At 38.9% G+C, this 22,500-nt stretch overlaps 1 protein-coding gene across 2 annotated transcripts in view; it reads left to right on the forward strand.

Moving 5' to 3' along the window:
- Positions 1–22,500, forward strand: part of LOC144964648 (uncharacterized) — a 103,152-nt gene that overhangs the window by 68,854 nt on the left and 11,798 nt on the right. For both annotated transcript variants that reach the window (XM_078899138.1, XM_078899139.1), the window contains one exon: positions 7,585–11,444. In XM_078899138.1, coding sequence (XP_078755264.1) covers positions 7,585–11,444 — 3,860 coding nt within the window. The remainder of the gene's footprint in view (positions 1–7,584; positions 11,445–22,500) is intronic.

The following is a 22,500-nucleotide window of genomic DNA, read 5'->3' on the forward strand; positions in this document are numbered from 1 at the left end:
GCCAAGCGCATTCTATCTATATCTATCTATCTATCTATCTATCTATGTATCTACCTACCTACCTACCCACTCATTACTATTACGAGGCCTCGTATTTCATTGATTCTAATTCACGGCAAAATACGTTCAGTACAACCTTACTATGCCAAAAGAACTTTTCACATTTTAGCGTTATTTATTTTTCGTCACATTATGGTCACTCCCAAATTGTAAAAAAAAGTCTCAGACCTGACTCTTTTTTGAATTCTCGGTTACTAATCTTTGGCCATAATATTATAGTGGCCATTCTAATCGATGGATATATATATGAATATGAAGTGAAAGTTTGTTTTTTTTGGCCAAATTTCTAAAAGCGTTTTGGCATTGTATGGCAGAGTAGTAATTAGTGCGGATTTTTTAATTCAGAAAAGTGAGTGGAGCAGGCACTTATGTTGGTAACAACAAGATATGAAGTGAGTAGAAAAGTGCCAGAAGACAATAGAGAATAAAAATTTTTTTTCGCGGCGGTGGTGGGGTTTGAACCTGCGACCTTATTGGTACGACAACTCCGCCTGGCAGGTGAGAGCGTGGCTCTACCGTGTGAGCTATCCACGAACACAAAAATATTCGTTTCAAACTCAGTCATTTCTAGATCCCTCTCTCACCCACTTCTTGAGACCGCCGATTCGTTCACCACCATCGCGAAGTAATGTTGACCAGCAGTTAAGCTTAATAGCCAATATTCTCATCACAAACATATAACATAGAAACGATTGAGAACATTGAGTATGCTCCGGTGTATGGGGTGAATTTTTTAATTCAGAAAAGTGAGTGGAGCAGGCACTAATGTTGGTAACAACAAGATATGAAGTGAGTAGAAAAGTGCCAGAAGACAATAGAGAATAAAAATTTTTTTCGCGGCGGTGGTGGGGTTTGAACCTGCGACCTTATTGGTACGACAACTCCGCCTGGCAGGTGAGAGCGTGGCTCTACCGTGTGAGCTATCCACGAACACAAAAATATTCGTTTCAAACTCAAAGTCATTTCTAGTTCCTTCTCTCACCCACTTCTTGAGACCGCCGATTCGTTCACCACCATCGCGAATTAATGTTGACCAGCAGTTAAAAAAAAAAAAAAATTTTATTCTCTATTGTCTTCTGGCACTTTTCTACTCACTTCATATCTTGTTGTTACCAACATAAGTGCCTGCTCCACTCACTTTTCTGAATTAAAAAATTCACCCCATACACCGGAGCATACTCAATGTCTCAATCGTTTCTATGTTATATGTTTGTGATGAGAATATTGGCTATTAAGCTTAACTGCTGGTCAACATTACTTCGCGATGGTGGTGAACGAATCGGCGGTCTCAAGAAGTGGGTGAGAGAGGGATCTAGAAATGACTTTGAGTTTGAAACGAATATTTTTGTGTTCGTGGATAGCTCACACGGTAGAGCCACGCTCTCACCTGCCAGGCGGAGTTGTCGTACCAATAAGGTCGCAGGTTCAAACCCCACCACCGCCGCGAAAAAATTTTTTATTCTCTATTGTCTTCTGGCACTTTTCTACTCACTTCATATCTTGTAATTAGTGCGGACTGCGATGGCGTTCACTGGCAAAACACATTTAATTTTTCATTTTGGCCAGACATGTTTTACCTTAATTTCAATGAACCAAGATGACTCCCAACTTGCCCCCCCAAAAAAAATTCAACCCTGAGACTGCGAATAATTTCTAAAAATTAAAAAGATTCAATGAATTTTGGCAAGTTGGGGTTACCTTAATTAAACACTATAAATTTTAGTTTGAAAAAGAAACTAACATTAATGTAAAATGTGTTTTGTCAGGGCGAATGGCTGCGCGGTGATCGATAGTCATCAGTTCCCGCCCTACTCCACCCCCCCCCCCCACCCCCCACCCCATCTTTCATCCTATTATGAACAGGGGATGGAGGACGCCCTTGTTTGATATGGACTACCACACTCGCGATCTTTTCACGTTGTAATTATATGCATTACTTTTGTAATGTCAAGAACTTTCTCTTGACATCCTCTTCCCCAGTCTCACTCCCCCCCCCCCCCCCCCCCCACTGACTCTGCGTTCTTTCTCTCTGCCTTTAAATCCACCTTTCTTCTTCCCGTCTGGTTGTCTCTTTGTTTCTAGCACTCACACTCACTCAATCACTAGCGCACTCACTCACTCATTCACTCACTCACTCACCGACTCACCCAACCACCCACCCACTCACTCACTCACGCTCACATACTAACCCACTCACTCACTCAATCACTCAATCACTCATATACACACATTCACTCTTAAATCGTAATCACACACAACACACACACACACACGCGCGCACGCACGCACACACACACACACACACATACACACACCGCCCCCCCCCCCCCCCAAAGAAAACGCTCACAACCCAATAAAATAACAGCTTAAACGATTACAATCATCACGATAAAAAGCTGTGATTGTTTCTTCACAATTCGATACCAATACACACACACACATACAAACACACACGCGTACACAAGCACATACACAAACACAGCATACACAAATAACACGCGATCATAACGATATTCAATAAACCAGGATGATAAACAGCTGATAGCAACCCGTCTGTCTTCCCCCATCCCCTCCAACCTCACCACTACCCCATACATTCCCCCCTCACTATTCATTTAATTCACAAACCGACCTGAATCTGATGGTACTCATCAGTACACTATTGATCAGCTGTCATCAGCCTAGAAATAAATAGTGTCATTATTTTATATAGCTAAAAGGTACACAAGAAACAGATGAAATAAAACCTCAATAAAAATAAAAGATTTTTTTCTTTCTTGAAATGGTGGAAACGATTTCAATTTCCTTTAAATACCTTGGCTGATTTTGGGCAAGCTTTTAAACTAATAAATTATAGGAACAGCTTGTATAACAACCAGATCGAAGAGTAAAGGCACTAATAAATAACTACTAATACAAATAAATATATAGATAAATAAATAAATAAATAAATAAATGAATGAATGACATATTAGATAAATATATAGATTTATATAATGGTAAATAAATTGATGAATAAATAGACTAGGTTTATTGATGGATGGATAGATAAATAAATGATAACTCAATCAACCAAATAAATAAATAAATAAATAAAGGATAAATATATACATAAATAAATAGATGAATCGATAAATATATGAATAAGTAGATATATAAAGAACTGTTCATGAATTACATTGACAGACTGGTCCATCAATGCATTCTTTCTCTCTTCTATCCATACATACATCCATCACGCCTGTCCCCTATTATTTTTCCATCCATCCGACCTTCCATCTCTTCATCCATCCATCTCACTCTTCCGTCCTCTCCATCCATCCATCCATCTCACTTGTCCATCCTCTCATCCATCCATCCATCCTTCCATCCATCCATCCCATCCATCCATCCGTTCATCATTCACTCACTCACCAATCAGTCAATCGACTGATCAATCAATCAGTCAATCAATAAACCCACTTACCCACCACCAGTTCATATCACGCCTTTCAGTATTCATTTCTTCTATTCCTCCATCTCACCCCACTTCCTTCTTCTTTCCATCCAACTACTTCCACCCTCCCCTCATCACACACACACACACACACACACACACACACACACACACACACACACACGCCATTTCTCCCTCTCGTCCAAACCAAGTGGTTCTCATATCGAATGGAAGGGCTTATGTGGGATTGCGTGTGTATCGATCGTCCCATTTCCAATACAATCTTTGCAGATTACTGCCAAACAATAACAAAACAGCTTTTTTTTTCCCATAAATCTTTTTAATTCCATCGATCGCTTAACATGACACTCAACTTGTCAAAAATGTCAAACTTGCGACTTCGTTGTGCAGCTATGTGGTCTAGTGGTAGGACACCCACCTTCGGATAGGAAAGTCCAGGGTTCGAGTCCCGCTATGAGCGGCGCATAGTTGAGTCCTTGGAAAATAATATTTACTCTCATTCTCTCACCGTACTCAGGTGTAAAATGAGTACCTGGCCGTTAACAACGTTGTCTCTTCCTACTTGATAAGTTTAAGAATTTTCGACAAGTTGAGAACTTCATAATAGATAATTATTCACTTAATATTTGAAGTGAAACGTTTCTCTCTCTATCTCTCTCTCTCTCTCTCTTTCTCTCTCTCTCTCTCTCTCTCTCTCTCTCTCCCCCCCCCCCCAAAAAAAAAAATAAAATAAAAAATAAAATATAATTTATTTTTTTAAAATGGCGGTTTGTCATCATGTGGTAGATTAGGACTAAGCTTTCTGTGGTGTAGCTCTATCGTCTATCGCCTATCGTGTGTGAATCGAGTTTGAGTGTGGTGTAGCAGCAATGTAGTAAGCTTGTTAGTTTGGAATTTGTTTTTCAAAAAATATTTAAAAAATAAGGAAACCATTCCACTGGCTGGATGGGGTTCCTGATCTCCGATAGCTGGCAGAAAGGTCACTTAATGTCTGTATCTGTTTTCCAACTTGCATTTTGTCATTGTCTTGGAATGAGATTATTTGGATTTGTCCTTTCCCTTGGCTAAGTAAGAGGGAAACAGTTTTGGGGGATGATATTTTTCCCCCTTGTAAATCGTCTCTCTGTTATGTATTGTTATATTTGTTGTTTTTAATATGTAATGTAAGCATTTGAGTCTTTTCCTCCTAGTGGGATCATGTGCTTGTGGTTGGATGACACTTTTAGACGATCTCAAACTATGCACAATGATAGTATGCTCTTGGAATGTAAATCTATTCCCTATTTGTACGATACCCCTTTATCTTACTTTTCGTGTGTGCTTTAAATTGACAATCTAGAATTTAATTCATGTACTATCAATTTAATTACTCTTTTTTTTCTTTTCCTTTTCCTCCTCCCTCTTTTCCTTTTCCTCCTTCCTCTTTTCCTTTTCCTCCTCCCTCTTTTCCTTTTCCTCCTCCCTCTTTTCCTTTTCCTCCTCCCTCTTTTCCTTTTCCTCCTCCCTCTTTTCCTTTTCCTCCTCCCTCTTTTCCTTTTCCTCCTCCCTCTTTTCCTTTTCCTCCTCCCTCTTTTCCTTTTCCTCCTCCCTCTTTTCCTTTTCCTCCTCCCTCTTTTCCTTTTCCTCCTCCCTCTTTTCCTTTTTATATTCCCTCCCCTCTTCGACCTCGTCGTCGTCCTCTTCCTTCTCGTCGTTGTCATCGTCCTCGTCCACGTCCTCCTCGGCTTCCTCCTCCTCTTCACCACCACCACCACCACCACCACCATCATCATCATCATCATCATCATCCACATCCTTCTTCTGAAACAACCACTCCCTCCCCCCCCCCCCACCCCTTCATCCTCAGTCCTTCCTGATTTCTATTAAAAGTCATTGCTTACCATATTTTCATTTCATCTCGTCTCTCCTGTCATCATCATTCACCATTTACTTATCATCACTCATCTCCGACACGACCACCATCACCATCAGTGACATAATTATGATGTATGACTTTATTACAATGTGATAAGGTGACCAAGCATGTATGTCTGTTGTCTATTGATGCTATGCGTTTAGGTAAAATACTCACAAGATCCGCCAGCCAAATGAAACATACCAACACACACAACTGTGTATAACTTTAACATTTATTATAGTCTGATAAAATTTAATGAGAACTAATCATTAAAATGGCTGTATAAAAACAACGAAGAACTGAGTGACGTTAATATCGTTCTTTATTGATGCTATGTGTTTAGATATAATACTCATAACATCGCCTGCCGAATTATATATACTAACAGTAACACACAAAGCTGTATGTAACTTTATAGCTTGGTTGATATACTTTAGTGAGAACGAATCACTAGCAGGCTGTCTAAAAGTAATCGCAAAGAGTTGATGACGTTAACTCCGTTTCTTCTATAACTCTGATTGTTTATAGTCTGTTCGAGAGACTAACGAGAACTTGTCACCCAACGTGTGTTTTTCAAGTAATTTAAAAAAAAAGTAAAAACAAAAATGATATGGCAGAGCACCACCATCATCACTGCTGTCAATGGAATGGCGTATTGCAATTTGATAACATCAATTATCACGATTCATCCACCAATGTGTTTCGTTTTTGTTTGTCAATATCTATCTGTCTTTCTACACTATTTGTTTTTAAAATCGTGACGAATTCAACTACCCCCCGCCCCTCCCCCCTCCTCCCTCTTTACCCTTTCACTGCCTTCCCGCCCCTCAACTTATATTATTACATTGACATACGCATGTCGTGTGAATTGCATACCTGCCAACCCTTCTGCTTTGGCGGAACCATTCTGATTTTCACTCTTTGAATTTTTTTCATTCCGCCATTGTCCCTAAAATTCGATTTACAAAAATAATTTGCACGACAAGAAGGCGCGGGGAGGGGGAGGGGGAGGGGGAAGAGGGAGAAAATGGTGAAAAATGTTACACGTTTAACGTGTGCCAAAAGGGAGGTAAGTAGAAAAAATAATTGCTATCGCCCCCCCCCCCCCCTATCCCATTTATTTCACTATCACACGGTGAGAAGCTGGAGGAATGTTGAAATCAATTACAATAATGATTGAAAATGGAAAATGAGACTTCACGAAATCAAAAGGCAGAGCAGATGTTTTGATTGTCGCCGTCGTCGTCGAGTTGGCATTAATTGATGATGTCTTGCCGATTGTCTACGATTCTTGTGAAACTTAAATGGCCGGGCTATTCATTTTATCGATCTTCGCGTCTCTCTCTCTCTCTCTCTCTCTCTCTCTCTCTCTCTATCTCCCTCTCTCTCTCCCTCTCTCTCTCCCTCTCTCTTTCTCTCCCCCTCTCTCTCTATCTCTTTCTCTCTCTCCATCTATCTCTCTATCCCTCCTCTCTAGATCTCTATCCCTCCTCTCTAGATCTCTCTCTCTCTCTCTCTCTCTCTCTGTGCCACCTTTCTCTTACTCGCTGCGACTCTCTCTCACTCTCTCTATCTCCCGTGTATCTCTCTTTGTCTGTGTGTGAGTGTTTATGTGCATGTATATCTTGCAGTAGTTATAAAATCGCATTGTAAACATATTGTTTTCTCTGCTCAGGTTAATTGAGAAAAGAATGCTTATTTTTTCTATTGGTCCATTCATCGATCCACCATATATATATATATATATATATATATATATATATATATATATATATATATATATATATATATATATATATATATATATATATATATATATATATATATATATATATATATATCCTCCACCCTTCCTTCTCCTCCTCATGTTTGGCAAATACAATACACACACTATGTGTGTGTGTGTGTGTGTGTGTGTGTGTGTGTGTGTGTGTATTGTATTTGTAAATCATGAGGAGGAGAAGGAAGGGTGGAGGAGGAGGAGTAGAGCTGATGATGGTTGTCGTGACTATAGTAATGCCGGTTTGTATGTGGTGACAACGATGTGGATGATTATGATGGTGGCAACACAAGTAATTGCATTGTTAATTCAAATTAAATTTCTTGAGATTTGGCAACATTTTGTTTTCAATTTTATAATCTTGACGTGGTTTCCCCTTTTCATCCACAGACCAAGCGGCTGTGATTCCCCAGTCAGCGATTTTGAGTCCAGGACGCCTAAGGGACGGGGAAAGAGGACGAGCCGGAATTCCACACAAGCTGCCACTGCCTCCACGGAGAGGATGCCTGACAGGCGTCTCCGAAAGGGCCGTAGAGGAACTGCTAACTCAGCTTGTAGCAACTTTACCGCTCCTCCCAGTCCGGCAAAATCGGACACCACATCCAACAGCAACAAGCGGAAGGCTGCCACTCGTTCAAATGAAGTAGAGCAGATCCAGAACGATAAGTCTAAGAGGATTAGATCATCTTCCAGGGAGTTAACTGGGGTTGAAAGTCCAACCAATGACGGGTATATCGTGTGCCCTGAGCCCAATTGCCACAAAAAATATAAACATATGAATGGTCTTCGTTACCATCGAACCCACGCTCACAGGAAATCATCAGCCACTGATGATCAGAAAGATGACGAGGAAGAAGAGGAAGAGGAAGATGAAAAATCGGAGAAGAAAGAGAAAGCGACTACATTGTCTGAAAGGGCGGAGAGAATGAAAGCGAAGGAGAAGCAGAGATTGAAAGAAAAACAGCAGAAAGTGGATGAAGACGAAGACCTGGATGCAAAAGATGATGACATTCCTCTGAAAGTAATCGCCACCAAGGCGAGTAGCAATAAAGAAAATAGCAACGAGCCTTCCAGTCGTGTAGAAAATAACAATGATGATAGTAATAGAGACAATAGTAATACAGAAAACGTAAAATACAATAACAGTGTGTACGAGGTTAGTGTTAATAGTAAGAATGATCCACATGTCGTTCTAACAAAAACTGCTTTTCCCTCGTCTAATGATACCTCTACTTCATCCTCCACCTCCTCATCCTCTACACAGTTCTCGACGAATAGCCCTGGTAAGAAACAACACGACGTGCTCATTTCCGACAGCAACAACATCTCTCCAGCGTCCATTCACCCTTTCGTGCCTTCAGACAACATACCCAGTGACATAAACCATATTTCACCTCATCATGCCAATGTAAATAGCATCAACGTTTCACTTTCATCTTCTACTTCATTATCGTCGTCATTGTCCTCCTCTACAAGCAATAACAATTCAAACCCTCTAGCTGTGATGACCACCCTGAAATCGCCCATAACGTCCCAGGTTTATCAGATCTCTCCAACAGGTTGCCTAGGGGGAGTGACCATAATCTCTCAGGCAAACTCTACCCTTAGTATGGTAACTGCTCAGACGCTACCCCTCATGTCATCGTCGATCGGTCAATCTTCCATGGGGCCTAACAATAATAGTAACAATAGCGCCTTAACGCTTTCTTCATCGTCTTCTGCTATACAAGGAAAAGGCGTCATTCCGGGTTCCCGTCCAGGTGTTATGCATGGATTACCAGGTTCATATGCTTCCGGACAACAATCGAATACACCTCATGGTTCTTTGTTACATCACCAGCAATTTACGTCTTCAACAGCAGCGAAATCCGTCAATAATAAGCAAAATTTAGGGGACTTTTCCAATGTCAATAGCAATTCAAATTTCACTGATTTTAATCGTGGTGACAAATCAAAAAAGAACAAGAAGAAAAAAGACGGCGATAGCCCCGGGTTTAATCTATCCTCCGCAGGAAATATGGGTCATGATGACCCGTTGTCCAAAAATGAAAGGCCGCCTGTGATTAAAGAAACTTTGACACCGTCCAAAATCATGGAGGCGAAAGATCTTCACTCCCTGGCCCACCAAGAAATCCTAAAACCCACCCCCAATCCTTTCCCACCAACACAAGACCCGACGAATCCAATATCAGATTCTCCATCCATACCAGGTCACCGCACAGCCCTTCCGCCGTCCTCCCTGAGTCTTTCCACTCCTGTGCCGGACAGGAAATCCCCGATAAATGATGACGTGCACAGTCCTGCGTATTCTGACATTTCAGACGCCAATGACAGCAACTCGCCGTCCCACGATGACAGCCCATCTAAAAAAGATATGAAAAGAGACAGACCTCCAAACGGCTCAAATTCTTTAGGTTCTGATGGTCAGCATTTCAATAACATGTATTCCTATTATTACTCTCAAATGGCTTCCCCCAGTCTTCCTAAAACACAGATCAAGAAAGAGGCTTCTGATGACAGTCGCCCCTCTAGTTCCAATGAAGATCCCGAGAAAAAGGACGGACAACGACCACTTCAGCCTCACGAAATTGAACTGCAACAGAAAAATCTAATGAATTTTTATCATCAACACGGCTTAACGACCGCTGGTTCTGTCCCATTCCGATACAATATGCCTTTCAACCAGACAGCAGCGTTTGATCCATATGCTGCTCAGCTCGATCCAATTGCCAGGCATAATCTTATAGAGCAGCAGAAAAGGCTGATCCAGCACATGCAACAACAAGAGGCCTTGGGGAAGGGTGATGAAATGGGGGCAAAAGGGTCTCAACAACCTGGATCTCTTCAAGGGAGAACTAGTCTGGACCCAGGAATGGATGGGAAAAAAGTCGGAGATGAGCGGGCTCAAATTCTTCGTGATAAAATGAGTGAAAATCATCAAATTCTTAAAGAGAATATTGAGCTGAAATCCCAGATGGAAGCTCAGCAAGATATGCATCAGCAACACCCTCTTCACCACCACCACCACCAACAGCAGCAGCAGCAGCAACAACAAAATCAACAACAACAGAATATTCAGTTGCTAAAACAGCAACATCAAAACGATTTTATCAGGGTACAACAATTATATCATCAGCAACAACAAAACAAGAAGGCATTTGAGAATAGCCAGAGACAAGGGGAGAAGCGTGGAGGATCGGGACTAAATCCACCAGGAATGGCGGGGTTTTCTGGTAGGAGACCTGACGGGCCTAAACAAAGTGAAATGTTGTCACAGGATATGATAAAAAAAGAAATTGTAGCACCTGGCAAAGATCCAACCAGACCAGATTCCAGAAACCTGGATGTGAAAAGGTTCGACATCAAAGAGGAGCCTGGTAACCCTCTCAGATCTTCGGCAACTTCTCACGATTCTAGATCCAGACCACCTAGTCAGTCAAATCCTCTAAACATTCCACCGAGCCCTTTTCCTGCAGCCTCTCCTTCATCGTCTTTAGCATCGTTACCGTCATCAGCGACTAGATCACTAACGCCATCATCTTTACCGTCTTCATCAACACCATCATCATCGGCGATTTCATCGTCGTCATCTTCATCGTCATTGCCCCCAACGTCAATCCCCCCAGAAGCCATAGCGGCCGGTCACCCTTTTCCTTATTCCCCATTTTATACCAATCCCTTCCGACCCGTTCAGGTCGACCCAAACCATCCCATGTACCGTTCCCTCAACCCGCACATCATCGGGTTTGCAGGGGCGGCAACCCCGCCGGGTACTCTAATCAGGACTCCTTCCGGCCCATACCTTCACCCCTCTCAAGCAGGGTTCCGTCTCCCAGGGGTCGACCCCGAGGGCAAACTGAGGGATGGAAAATCACCTAACATTGACCCCGCAGATAGTCTCAAAAACCCGGATACCAGTCATGTTCACAAAATTCACGAACTTCAAGAAAAGGGAATTGGGAGGCCCGGATCTGGAATACAATCTCCGGCTCCTCACCCCAAATCCGGATCTATGGATAGTGGTAATATTCCTACGCCCGCGGCCATCTCTAGGTCGTCATCTCCTGGATTACCCGGTTCTAAGGATAATAATAGCAGTAGCAGCAGTGGGAATAGTAGCAGTGGCGGTGGTGGGAAGCAGCCACGGGAGTATACGAGCTCACCACCCACTCAAAGACACGTGCATACTCACCACCATACCCACGTGGTTGGCGGGTTTCCGCCTATCTACCCACCGGATGCTTATAGCGGTAAGTTTGGGTCGTGGTCGTAGTGCTAGCTGATGGATGGACCAGTGTGTTTATTTTTGTGTTTATTGAATATATGCATTGGTGTGTATTGACGAATGCCATAAATGTAGTGTATAATTGCTGGCAATGATGAGTGATTTGATGATGTGATGATGGGACCGTAAAACTCAGTTACAACGATGGATACGGGACTTTCAGAAATTCCTCGTTGTATCCAAACCCCGTTATACCCATAAGAGTTATGTGGCTGTAAAAAAGGGGAGATTTTAAAACCTTGGTAGCCGAGTTCCCGCTATATCCGAGATAGTTGTAGCCGAGTTTTACTTGAGTGGTAGTGAATGGTTGTGTGTATTACATACCTGCTGATTTGCATGGACGTCGAGATAAATTGCAAAATCTCCTAGATGACGACAGCGTATATTGGGCATATGATTTTTAAAGATATAATTCAGAACCATAATGAAATATTTTTTTTATATAATTTGATTATTTCATAGATATTAGATATTATAAATATCTTGGAGTTATTGATGACCATCATTGTGAACATTGCGGATCAAATACAAAATTGTGGCGACTTCAGAGGTTCTGCATTTAAAAGCTTTCACTGTTCTTCTTTCACACTCTCTGGCCGATCGACTAGCAAAGGACACGCTGTGTACTTTCGGGTGTGTTGTTTCTTTTTTTATTTTTTTTTTGTACCTGATTGTAATTGTATGTCACTGGACTTTAAAGAAATATGAGAAATTAATAAATAGTTCACACTTTGATATCTCCGCTTCTGTATAATATTCTGTCATGATATGATATTGAAAGACAAGCTCAATTACTTTTACTTCTTTTCTTCTTTCTGGTGTTATATTTTACATTTAAACGAGTGCTGCTATGAGACTAATACTTAGTTATTGGAAATCGTCTTGACTGATATGAACGTGATCTTTAACTTTAACCTTAAACATAATTGGTCGTAAAGATCACGGAAGCTATTCTGCCATACTCTGGAAAAAACCCATATTTTAAAATTTGGCCTGATAAGTCGTCCTTCAAATATCGTTCTAATTAAATGACTCTCATCTTGGCAAAAACTCTCAAACCCGGGACTTCGACGAAGTTCCGGGTTTGAGAGTTTTTGCCAAAATGAGAGTCATTTTAATCGATCAATATTTGATAGACGAGTTTTCTGGCCAAGTTTTTAAATATGTGTTTTCCCAGAGTACGGCAGCATTACTATCGATACATGCTTTCGTTTAGGTATCAACTTAGCTAAAGGGTTAGAGAGATCTTCTGAAATACAATTATCGATTTGTCTTTCGCCTCCTGACTTTGATTTAACCAGTGATCTGCCGTTCTTTGGAAAGACATGTATTTTTTTTTTTAATTGGCCAGAAAACTCTTCCTTCTATTATGGATCGATTTAACGATATTTAAATCGATAAATTTTTGAAGGGCGAGTTTTCTGACCATTAAAAAAAATATACATGTCTTTCCAGTGTTAAAAACAAAAAAAAATACAAAAACAAAACAACGACCTAAGGTAACTAAGTGGAGACTTCAGAAGCAATAAATATATAGCAATAGCTACTGCAAACATTTTTCAGGGGGCCAAAAACAAAGCAAATCCCAAATTGTTTTCCTTTCTATCTATATAATTTATTCCAACTTAAATCAAGTTTAGCTGCATGATCAAGCAGACAGACTCACTATTAAAATTAATGTCATTTCAACTGACGGGTTTGAAAACTTTACGGATAGGAAACATTTTCACCAGCAATAAAAACGGTGCGAATTGTATTGAAAAACACAAACAAAACAAAACAAAAACAAACAACCCAACAAAACAAAAACGTTTTTATGTTTCAATTCCCATTAGTGATAGAGCGCGAGACTGGGAGGTAGAAAACCGGAATTCTCCCATACCCTGACTAAACGCCTTTTTAGATTTTGGCTTGAACAATTAACGTCATTGCCGGTCGATTTAATTGACCTTCAACTTGTCAAGTTTTCTTAAATCTGAGACTTAAAAGAAGAAGAAGAAGAGGTGTCGGATTTAAGAATTTCTGTAAAGATGAGGGACATTTAGACTGATTGAGGTATGAAAAAGTTTTCTGATCAAAAGGTAAAATTGTGTTTTGTCAGTGTAAGTCTAGAGTTTATTCTAAATTTTCTTTCTTACCTTTATTTCTTTCTTTCTTTCATGTTTTTTTTTTTCTTCTGTTTTTCTTATTTTGTTTCATTTAAACTCACTATTATGGTCTCTAACTTCTACACCACCCGCCGCCCACTCAGTAACGAATGTCTTTTGTCAAAGTCAATAAGATGCAATGTATTGGATTGAGATGGCGGTTCCCTTCTTTTCGATCTCTAATCCTCTCCATCATTTGCCTTTTTTTTTTTTTTTTTTACCTTATATAAAACAAAAAAAAATATAATAAGAAATTATCTTGCGATTTTATATATTTTTTTCTTCAAAAATGAAAATGTCGATCCAAACCTTGTTTATAGCATGATTTAGGTTGGAGTTACGCCCCCTTTTCCTCCCTCTTCCCCGATCACCTTACCTCCTCGTCATCTTCTCATCTTTCTCCCCCGCCCTTCAAATTACCATCTCATCCCCCATATCATCATCATCATCACCATCACCATCATGATCCTCCTCCTCCTCCTCCTCCTCCTCCTCCTCCTCCTCCTCCTCCTCCTCCTCCTCCTCCTCCTCCTCCTCCTCCTCCTCCTCCTCCTCATCATCATCATCATCATCATCAACATTCTTCTTCTTCTTCTTCTTCTTCTTCTTCTTCTTCTTCTTCTTCTTCTTCTTCTTCTTCTTCTTCTTCTTCTTCTTCTTCTTCTTCTTCTTCTTCTTCTTCTTCTTCTTCTTATTATTATTATTATTATTATATTACTATTATTATTATTATTATTATTATTATTATTATTATTATTATTATTATTATTATTATTATTATTATTATTATTATTATTATTATTATTATTATCATCATTGTTATTATTTACTATTTACTATTACTATTATTATCATCATCATCATCATCATCATCATCATCATCATTGCTGAATAATAATATGTTACCCTACAATTTTTGTTTATCACGTCTAAGGCATGAATATAGAAACTGTCAGATTGGATGTGAAGAATTGATAAAAATATGATTTTGCCCAACTTTCAATGATGTGAAAAGATAATGATGACGTTGAATATTAATTCTTTTATAATATTGAATAAAATTGTTACTTGGAAATATTTATCCCGTATTTATAGTCTAATTCATGGATGATTGTGTTTGCTAATGTTAATTGTTAATAATGTAATTGCTGACGTTGGTACACTAAAATATGTGATGTTTAAAACCACTATGCTGGGAGTGGGTGGGGCGCATTTCCCTTAGAAGATGCTAAGGCTGAGGAACTATCTGACCAACCATTTGAGTTCCTCTCTCTACGCGAAGATCCCATCTGTGCGAGTCTTTGGGTGGCCTTAGGCTGGGCACAGGCGTAGATTGCTTCTGAGATTTGTACTTGTTAGCGATTTCCCTTTGTCTTCCTTTTTCTTGGTAAACTCCTGGCCAACAGGAACTGAACTTTTTATATATTGTCGATCGGTTGTCTACCATCTTCATTTTCGTTGTCTACCATCTTCATTTTCTTTGAGTCGAAACCGCCTTAAAAGTAAGCGTCACAAGCGCTTTTAAACTTTTAACTATCTAGTTATAAGTAGGTTTTACTGGAATGATAAAATTCACAACACACATCAGACAAATAGGCTTCAACAGTCGTGACGTCACTTCCCTCGTAATGACGCATAGTAACTTGGTAACTGGTTCTAAACTATCGGAACAATGGTGGACGCCCTTATGAAATACTTCTCCGACGAGCATAAAAGTGTATCCAGAGGAGAAAACATTATAAATCTGATCATGTTTTGACTTTTATACATTCTGATCACATTACATGTTAAAAAAAGTTCTTGCCAGCATGAAGAATAAAAAGTACCGATGTTCTTTGTTTAGAACCAAGCTGCTCGTTTCTGGCCGGATGTTACTCCAGACCTTATTGAATCCTATTGAATACAACAAAACTGATGTTGGTGACTTTGCCTATTCAGATACATAGTACATTTCAATGCACACATCTACTACTACTGGGTGGGGATCCTGACCTCCCATAGTGGGCAGGGAGGTACTTTGCTGTGTCTTCTATCCCCTTATATCTGTTTTCCAACATGCTTTCTGTCTTTGTCTTGGAATGAGATTACTTAGTTTTTTTCCTGGCCCTGGTCGGGGTCCTCTGGGAGGGAAACAGTCAAATGCATAGTTATTGTTTTGGGAGATATTTCTTTCCTTGTAAATCATCTCTCTGTTATTTATTAGTATACTTGTTTATTTTTAATGTATACTGTAAGCATTTGAGTGTATTCCTCTTGGTTGGACTTTGTTCTTGTGTCCGGATGAGACTTATAGGTGATCTCAAACTAACTACATTGGTGATATTATGCTCTTGGAATCTACATCTGATCCCTATTTGTTCCCAGTTTCCCTATGTCTTGCTTTCTCTTGGATGCTTCAATTGTAATTCTAGAACTTTTTACTATCCCATTTTCTTCCTTTTTACTGGCGCTGATATAACCTAAATGTGTTGCAAGCGCCGTAAAACCCTTAAAAAAAAACAAAACAAAAAAACAAAAACAAACATCTACTACTTACTACCACTTAAACTTAACTGACTTCATCGGTACATTCAGATTTTTGAAAGACCAAAAATTTAGCCAAAGTCAGATTTTAATTTCATCCGGATTCGGGTTTTTAAAATCAAATCTTGAGTGAGAAATTTGTAAAAGTTATTTTACACAGATATGGATAGAAGGTGACCAATCTAAGCCACACAACCTTATCTTAAGCATCGAAAAGTGATATTTCATATATCACCCGTTTTTGGATTAAAATTTTTTAAAAAAGGAAGTAACTATCTTTTAAATTTTTTGCTTGTTTTATTGGAAAAGAAAATGACCGTCTTTTTCATTTAATTTTTTTTGGCCAGGTCTGTCACTTACTGTATGTCACATTTTTATGATTCACGAATTATTTTAATTACAAATATAATATAATTCACCTATCTCAATAATACATTTTTATATTTTGTATCATCTCTATATAGCTGAATCCAAACTTTAACCTCAATTTTATCAAAACTGACTTCCATCCCAAATGACGGGGGTGCTTATTATATTTTACTACCTTACACTATTGTTTGCATTGATATTAAACATTGATGTTGAAAGATTCACTTCAGCATGTTTTGAATAATTTGTTCAAACATTTACAACAAAAGGGACGGGCGGATTCACGTATTCTTAAAGTAAATATTAGAAGTAGGAGGAGTAATTCACTTTAACACAGGAATGTAAACAGCCAACTTCTTGTAACTTTAACACATTAGTGTGAAAAAGCGTTTTTTGTTTTGTTTTTTGTGTGTTTTTTTTTTTTTTTACATTCTCAACCGTATTGTTATTGATGCTATGCATTTCGGCATAATATCCGCCAGCCGGATAGAATTTACTTACTGACAAAACTATTTGTAACCTTGAACGTTTATAATTTATAGTCTTGATTGGTATGATTGAGTGAGAACTAATCATTAAATTACTGTCTGAAGTCTAAAAACAATATCAAGGCCGGAGTGACGTCAATTTCATTACTTCTATTGAACAATGTCCATGTTACTTGCTTGTCACCCGAAGCAATCGGCCCCATGGTTTATGAGTATTGATCTCCATTTTTTGACAAAGGGATGAGAGAATTGAATTTTGACACCGTGCATATTTCATCAATCGCCTGTGTTAAAGTGTTGAGTGACTGATTGCTTCGAGTGCCAGGCGAGTACTACTAAAGACAGGTATGGCAATGTGCCATCACAAAATGTTTTACTATATGATACCTGATCATCGCATTTTGTATTGATGGTGTTTGTCTTAGCTAAATGCCAGTGATGTCGCGCAAACCAATTTTGCCAATACACAAACCAACGTGTAGCGTAAACAGTTTTAATATGTCAATATACTATATTATGAGAATCTAATTGCCTCACGACTTGCGGTCTCGATAAAAAATAAAACGAACAAAACAAAACGAAACAATTGAAAATATATAAACTTAAAAAACAAAACAAAAGCAAAACAAAACACGTCAACAAAACCAATACAGGAATCAAACAAAACATAACCCCCCCCCCCCCCCAAAAAAAAAAAAAAAAAAAAAAACAACAAAAAAACAAAACAAAACAAAACAAAAAAAATAATAAAAACAAAACAAAAAACAACGATAGTGTGATATTGAATTAAAAACAAACAGGTGATGGTAGAAGAGTTTGGGATAAGATAGTTTCTAGTAATAATATTCACAATTTCATTGTCCTTCGAAAACACCACCTCCTTCCCGTTGAAAGGCCCATGACCTTCCGTCACATAATTGCCTATCATTGCCACGTCCCTGTTGAAATGGAATAACAATTAAAATAAAATAAATTAAAAAAACAAAACCCAACAAATTAAACAACCCCCCCCCCCTCCAAACAAAACAAAACAAAATCACTACACGGTTTAAGCGGTTTTGTGGTCTTGTACTTGTATGACCAGAGGCATGGGTAAGACATTCAGCTTCTGACCAGTAGGTGCCAGGCTCGAATCCCGAGGCAGGATGCTCTACTACTACTGTTACTAGCTCTGAGTCCTCGGAAAACGCTGTATACTCATCACATTCTTTCATCGTACTCCTGTTTAAAATGTGTACCTACCAGGCATGTAACATAGCGTTGTCTCGATTGAAAAAAAAATTGGAAGAGAGCGGAGCGTCATTATAGGTGTCATGTTTTGTCCTAGCAAATGTTGCTATTGACTTGGGCCCCCTTGTAAAGTGCTTTGCGCACATTTAGTGGATATTGGCCTATATGTAAGCTCACGAAAAATAAGATATGAATAAAACAAAACAAAAGACAAATTAAAAAACAAAAACAAAAAGCAACAAAACAACAAACAACAAAGAAAAAGAAACACACAAAAAAAAAAAAAACAATCAAAAAAAAATCTCATTCAATTAAACACGCGCTACCCTGTAATTAATAATTATATATGCATAATTACACTCACTCACTCCACAACACAATATGTTATCTTCTTCCGCGTACATCTCATATTTCAACCAATCAAGATGATTTGATTATTATAACAACACGCTATCGTGTGCAACTGTACATGGGACGTTATGTGGTAGTGGTAGAGAATCTAATAAAACGCCGATTTCGTTGAGTTGGGATTTTGGTTAATATAATTGTTATTTATTTATTTATTTATTTATGTATTTTGTTAACATTCGTGGCTGTCATTTACTAAAGGTCATTTCCTGTCTGATAGTGATAGTTTTGCCGCACAAAGGTCAAAAAGTGTAATAATATACACCTGATTCCCCCCCCCCCCTCCATATCTTGGCGTCAACACGGATTACTGTCAACAGGGGTAACTTTGCCTTAAGGGGAAACTTTGCCTCTTTAATATTGGAACAATTAGTAGAGTATACTGTATTTAGTTTTGTGGTAATTATTTCATTTGATTAAAAAGTCATTTAACTTGATAAATAACTACAACAATGCTGAGATGACTCAAAATGCTCCAAATTTACAGAGGCAATTATCCCAAAGTTACCCCAATTCGCGGTATCCCGATATTTGTAGAGTTAAAGTGAACCGGACAGTTACTGTGGTTTGCTACCCGGCGGATACGATCGACTCTTGACACATTTTCTACTGGATTTTACCAACCCGGACACCCAATTATTGGCTGTCAGTGTCGGAAAAATAACAAATAAAGCGACATCAGACGCTTTTCCCACTAAGTGGTCTCTCTCTCTCTCTCTCTCTCTCTCTCTCTCTCTTTCTCTCTCTCTCTCTCTCTCTCTCTCTCTCTCTCTCTCATACTCCATCTATCTCTGTATGCGTCATGCGCTGTACAATTGTGTTTTTCGCACTGTGTGCGGGGGGGGGGGGGGGGGGGGGGGGGGGGGGGGGGGGGGCGTCCATGCATCGTATTTTTGTTTCAACGTTAATCTGATGAATTGATAAAAGCATAATTAATAATTGATTGACAGACAAGACAGATAGGCACATACACACACACAACACACACACACACACACACACACACACACGTGGTGGGCGGAGAGGTAACTTGTTGTGTCTTCTGTCCCCCATAATATGTTTTATTCCCTTTCCATGTTGCTCTTTGTCTTTGTTCCGGATAGAGATTGCTCGTTTTTTTTCTCATCCTCCTATTTTTGGCGGCGATCCTTAACTGGGAGTGTGATAGTCAAACCTATAGTACTTGTTTTTTGTTTGTTTGTTTTTTTGAGAGATGACATTTTTTCCTTGTAAATCATCTCTCTGAAATGTAATAAGTTATACATTTTGATTGTTTCATATTAAGTGTAGATATCCTTCTAACGAAATCCTTTTTATTGTGCCTGTTTGGCATCGATGAATGCCCGTGGAATCTTCTGTTCTCTATTTGATGAAGTTCCCTTTGTCTTGCTTTTTCTTTGGTGCTACGAGTTTTCCTCTATACTATTATCTTCCTTTTTACTTGAGGCGTTGAAATGACCTATTACTAATCGTTTCTGGGCGCCGTGAAACTCATAAAAACAAAATAAACACACACACAAACACACACACTAGTGTGCTCTTGGAATCTGCATTTATTTCCTATTTGAACAAATTCCCCTTTGTCTTACCTTTTCTTGGGTGCTTTAATTGTAATTCTAGAACTTTTTACTATCCCATTTTCTTCCTTTTTGCTGGCGCTGATATGACCTTAATGTGTTGCAAGCGCCGTAAAACCCTTAAAAACAAAAACAAAACAATGACCTGTAAATAAATACACTTCGGTAACCGCCCTACTTTGTCAACATTCCTTTTTCAATTTGGCCAGGGAGTTTTTACTTCAAATTATATAGATAGTATGCTCTTGACTAAGAATCTAAGAAGCTCACAAAATTGCCATCCGGAAGTATATAACGGACCAACACATAGAACTGTGGGTAACCATGAACGGACTGGGTGGGGATCCTGACCTCCCATAGCGGGCAGGGAGGTACATACTGTGTCTTCTATCCCCTTATATCTGTTTTCCAACTTGCTTTCTGTCTTTGTCTTGGAGTGAGATTGCTTGGTTTTGTCCTAACCTTGGTCGGAGTCCTTGGTTGAGAGGGAAACAGTCGAATGTATAGTTATTGCTTTGGGAGATGATATTTTTTTCCTTGTAAATCATCTCTATGTTATGTACTGTATTATGTTTTATTTACATGTTATATTTGATTTGTTAACATTTGAGTGTATTCCTCTTAGTGGGGACCTGTGCTTGTGTCTGGATGAGACTTTTAGGTGATCTCAACCTAAGTACTTTGATGGTGTGCTCTTGGAATCTACATCTGTTTCCTATTTGAACAAATTCCCCATTGTCTTACCTTTTCTTGGGTGCTTTAATTGAATTCTATAACTTTTTACTATCCCATTTCTTCCTTTTTACTGGCGCTGATATGACCTTAATGTGTTGCAAGCGCCGTAAAACCCTCAAAAACAAAAACAAAAACCATGAACGGTTATAGTCTACCGTTTAGTGAGAATTACTCATAAACCTGGATGGCAAAAAACAATAGCAAAGACCCGAGTGACGTCAACTTCGAACTCTCTATAAGATGAAAAACTGTGGAATCCGCGTAAAGTCAACACCCATTACCTCTTATTGGTCCCAATTTTTTTGGTTCTTTATATAAGTGTGTTCCATTGACAATAATGGATAAACTTTGCATTGCTTAAAGTCAACTAATGTTTCTGATCTGGCGGTGTTTGATTTATCAGGATTCCACTGTAAATTCTTGCACTGCACTTGTACTCTCACTTGAGCTGCTGGATGTAGCAAATTTTACATTTATTATAACGCAACATCAAATAATGCGAAACACCACAGGGACGGGACGCCATTCGATGACTCACTGCTCGTACTCGTACTTGCAATCATAGCAGTGGTAAATTATTACGTAATTACTGTCAGTGTTGTTTCACTGTGTTATTTCTCGATAAGTTTTTTTTCTTCTTCTTAGCTTTTTCCTTTTTCTTTTTTAGTGGCGTTCTAGTCTTACTGTTTATATGTTATTATTGCCGTCGTTGTTGTCGCTGTTGTTGATAAAAATGCCCCGATTACGATCTCTTTTAGGGATTAATCGAATACACAATAAACGACGAATGACGAGTCGGTACTAGTACGAGAGTGCTACGATAAATAAATAAAATAAATAAAATTCCATTTATTCATCCCAAAGGTGAAATTTTTCATTAGGGTCTATTCCAAAGTAAGACTGGAATAACCCAGGCGTCAGCTGAATTGCAGCGCCGCAAACTGAGCTAAAGCGAGGTGACTTGCTCAAGGCCACACAACGCAGCGGGTATTCGAACTCGGTACCTTTTGGGTACGAAGTAAAGAACAACGCTGTCCCACGATGTATACACCATCTCTAAATCGCTTTTCGTTCGTGCGCTGCTGGTAAATAATAAAAAATCTTTTTTTTAAAAAAAATGAGAAAACATTAGAAATCTTGAGAGAGAGAGAGAGAGAGAGAGAGAGAGAGAGAGAGAGAGAGAGAGAGAGAGAGAGAGAGAGAGAGAGAGAGAGAGAGAGAGAGAGAGAGTATTTGAATTTGTCTAGATTTCCTGTACTTGAACTGTCACAACTATCATTTAATTTAATCATCCCTTGTAAATGTATAGATACTTAGAGGTTGAAATGACGCACTTCATGATAGGTTTCATACTTACTAATGTAGCTAGATTATGATTTTAATGTTGGTAGGTAGGGGCGATTTGTCACAATGTATGCTCCTGTGTTCAAATTGTGTGTCATGTTGTGTCATTTAGTGTGATGCAATTATTGTCGTAAACCCATGACAGATGATGATAATGATGATGATGATAATAATAATAATAATATTAATAATAATGATAA

The sequence above is a fragment of the Berghia stephanieae genome, chromosome 2, assembly GCF_034508935.2.
Source record: "Berghia stephanieae isolate SIO BIC M18660-M18661 chromosome 2, UCSD_Bste_1.3, whole genome shotgun sequence".
NCBI classification, from domain to species: Eukaryota; Metazoa; Mollusca; class Gastropoda; order Nudibranchia; family Aeolidiidae; genus Berghia; species Berghia stephanieae.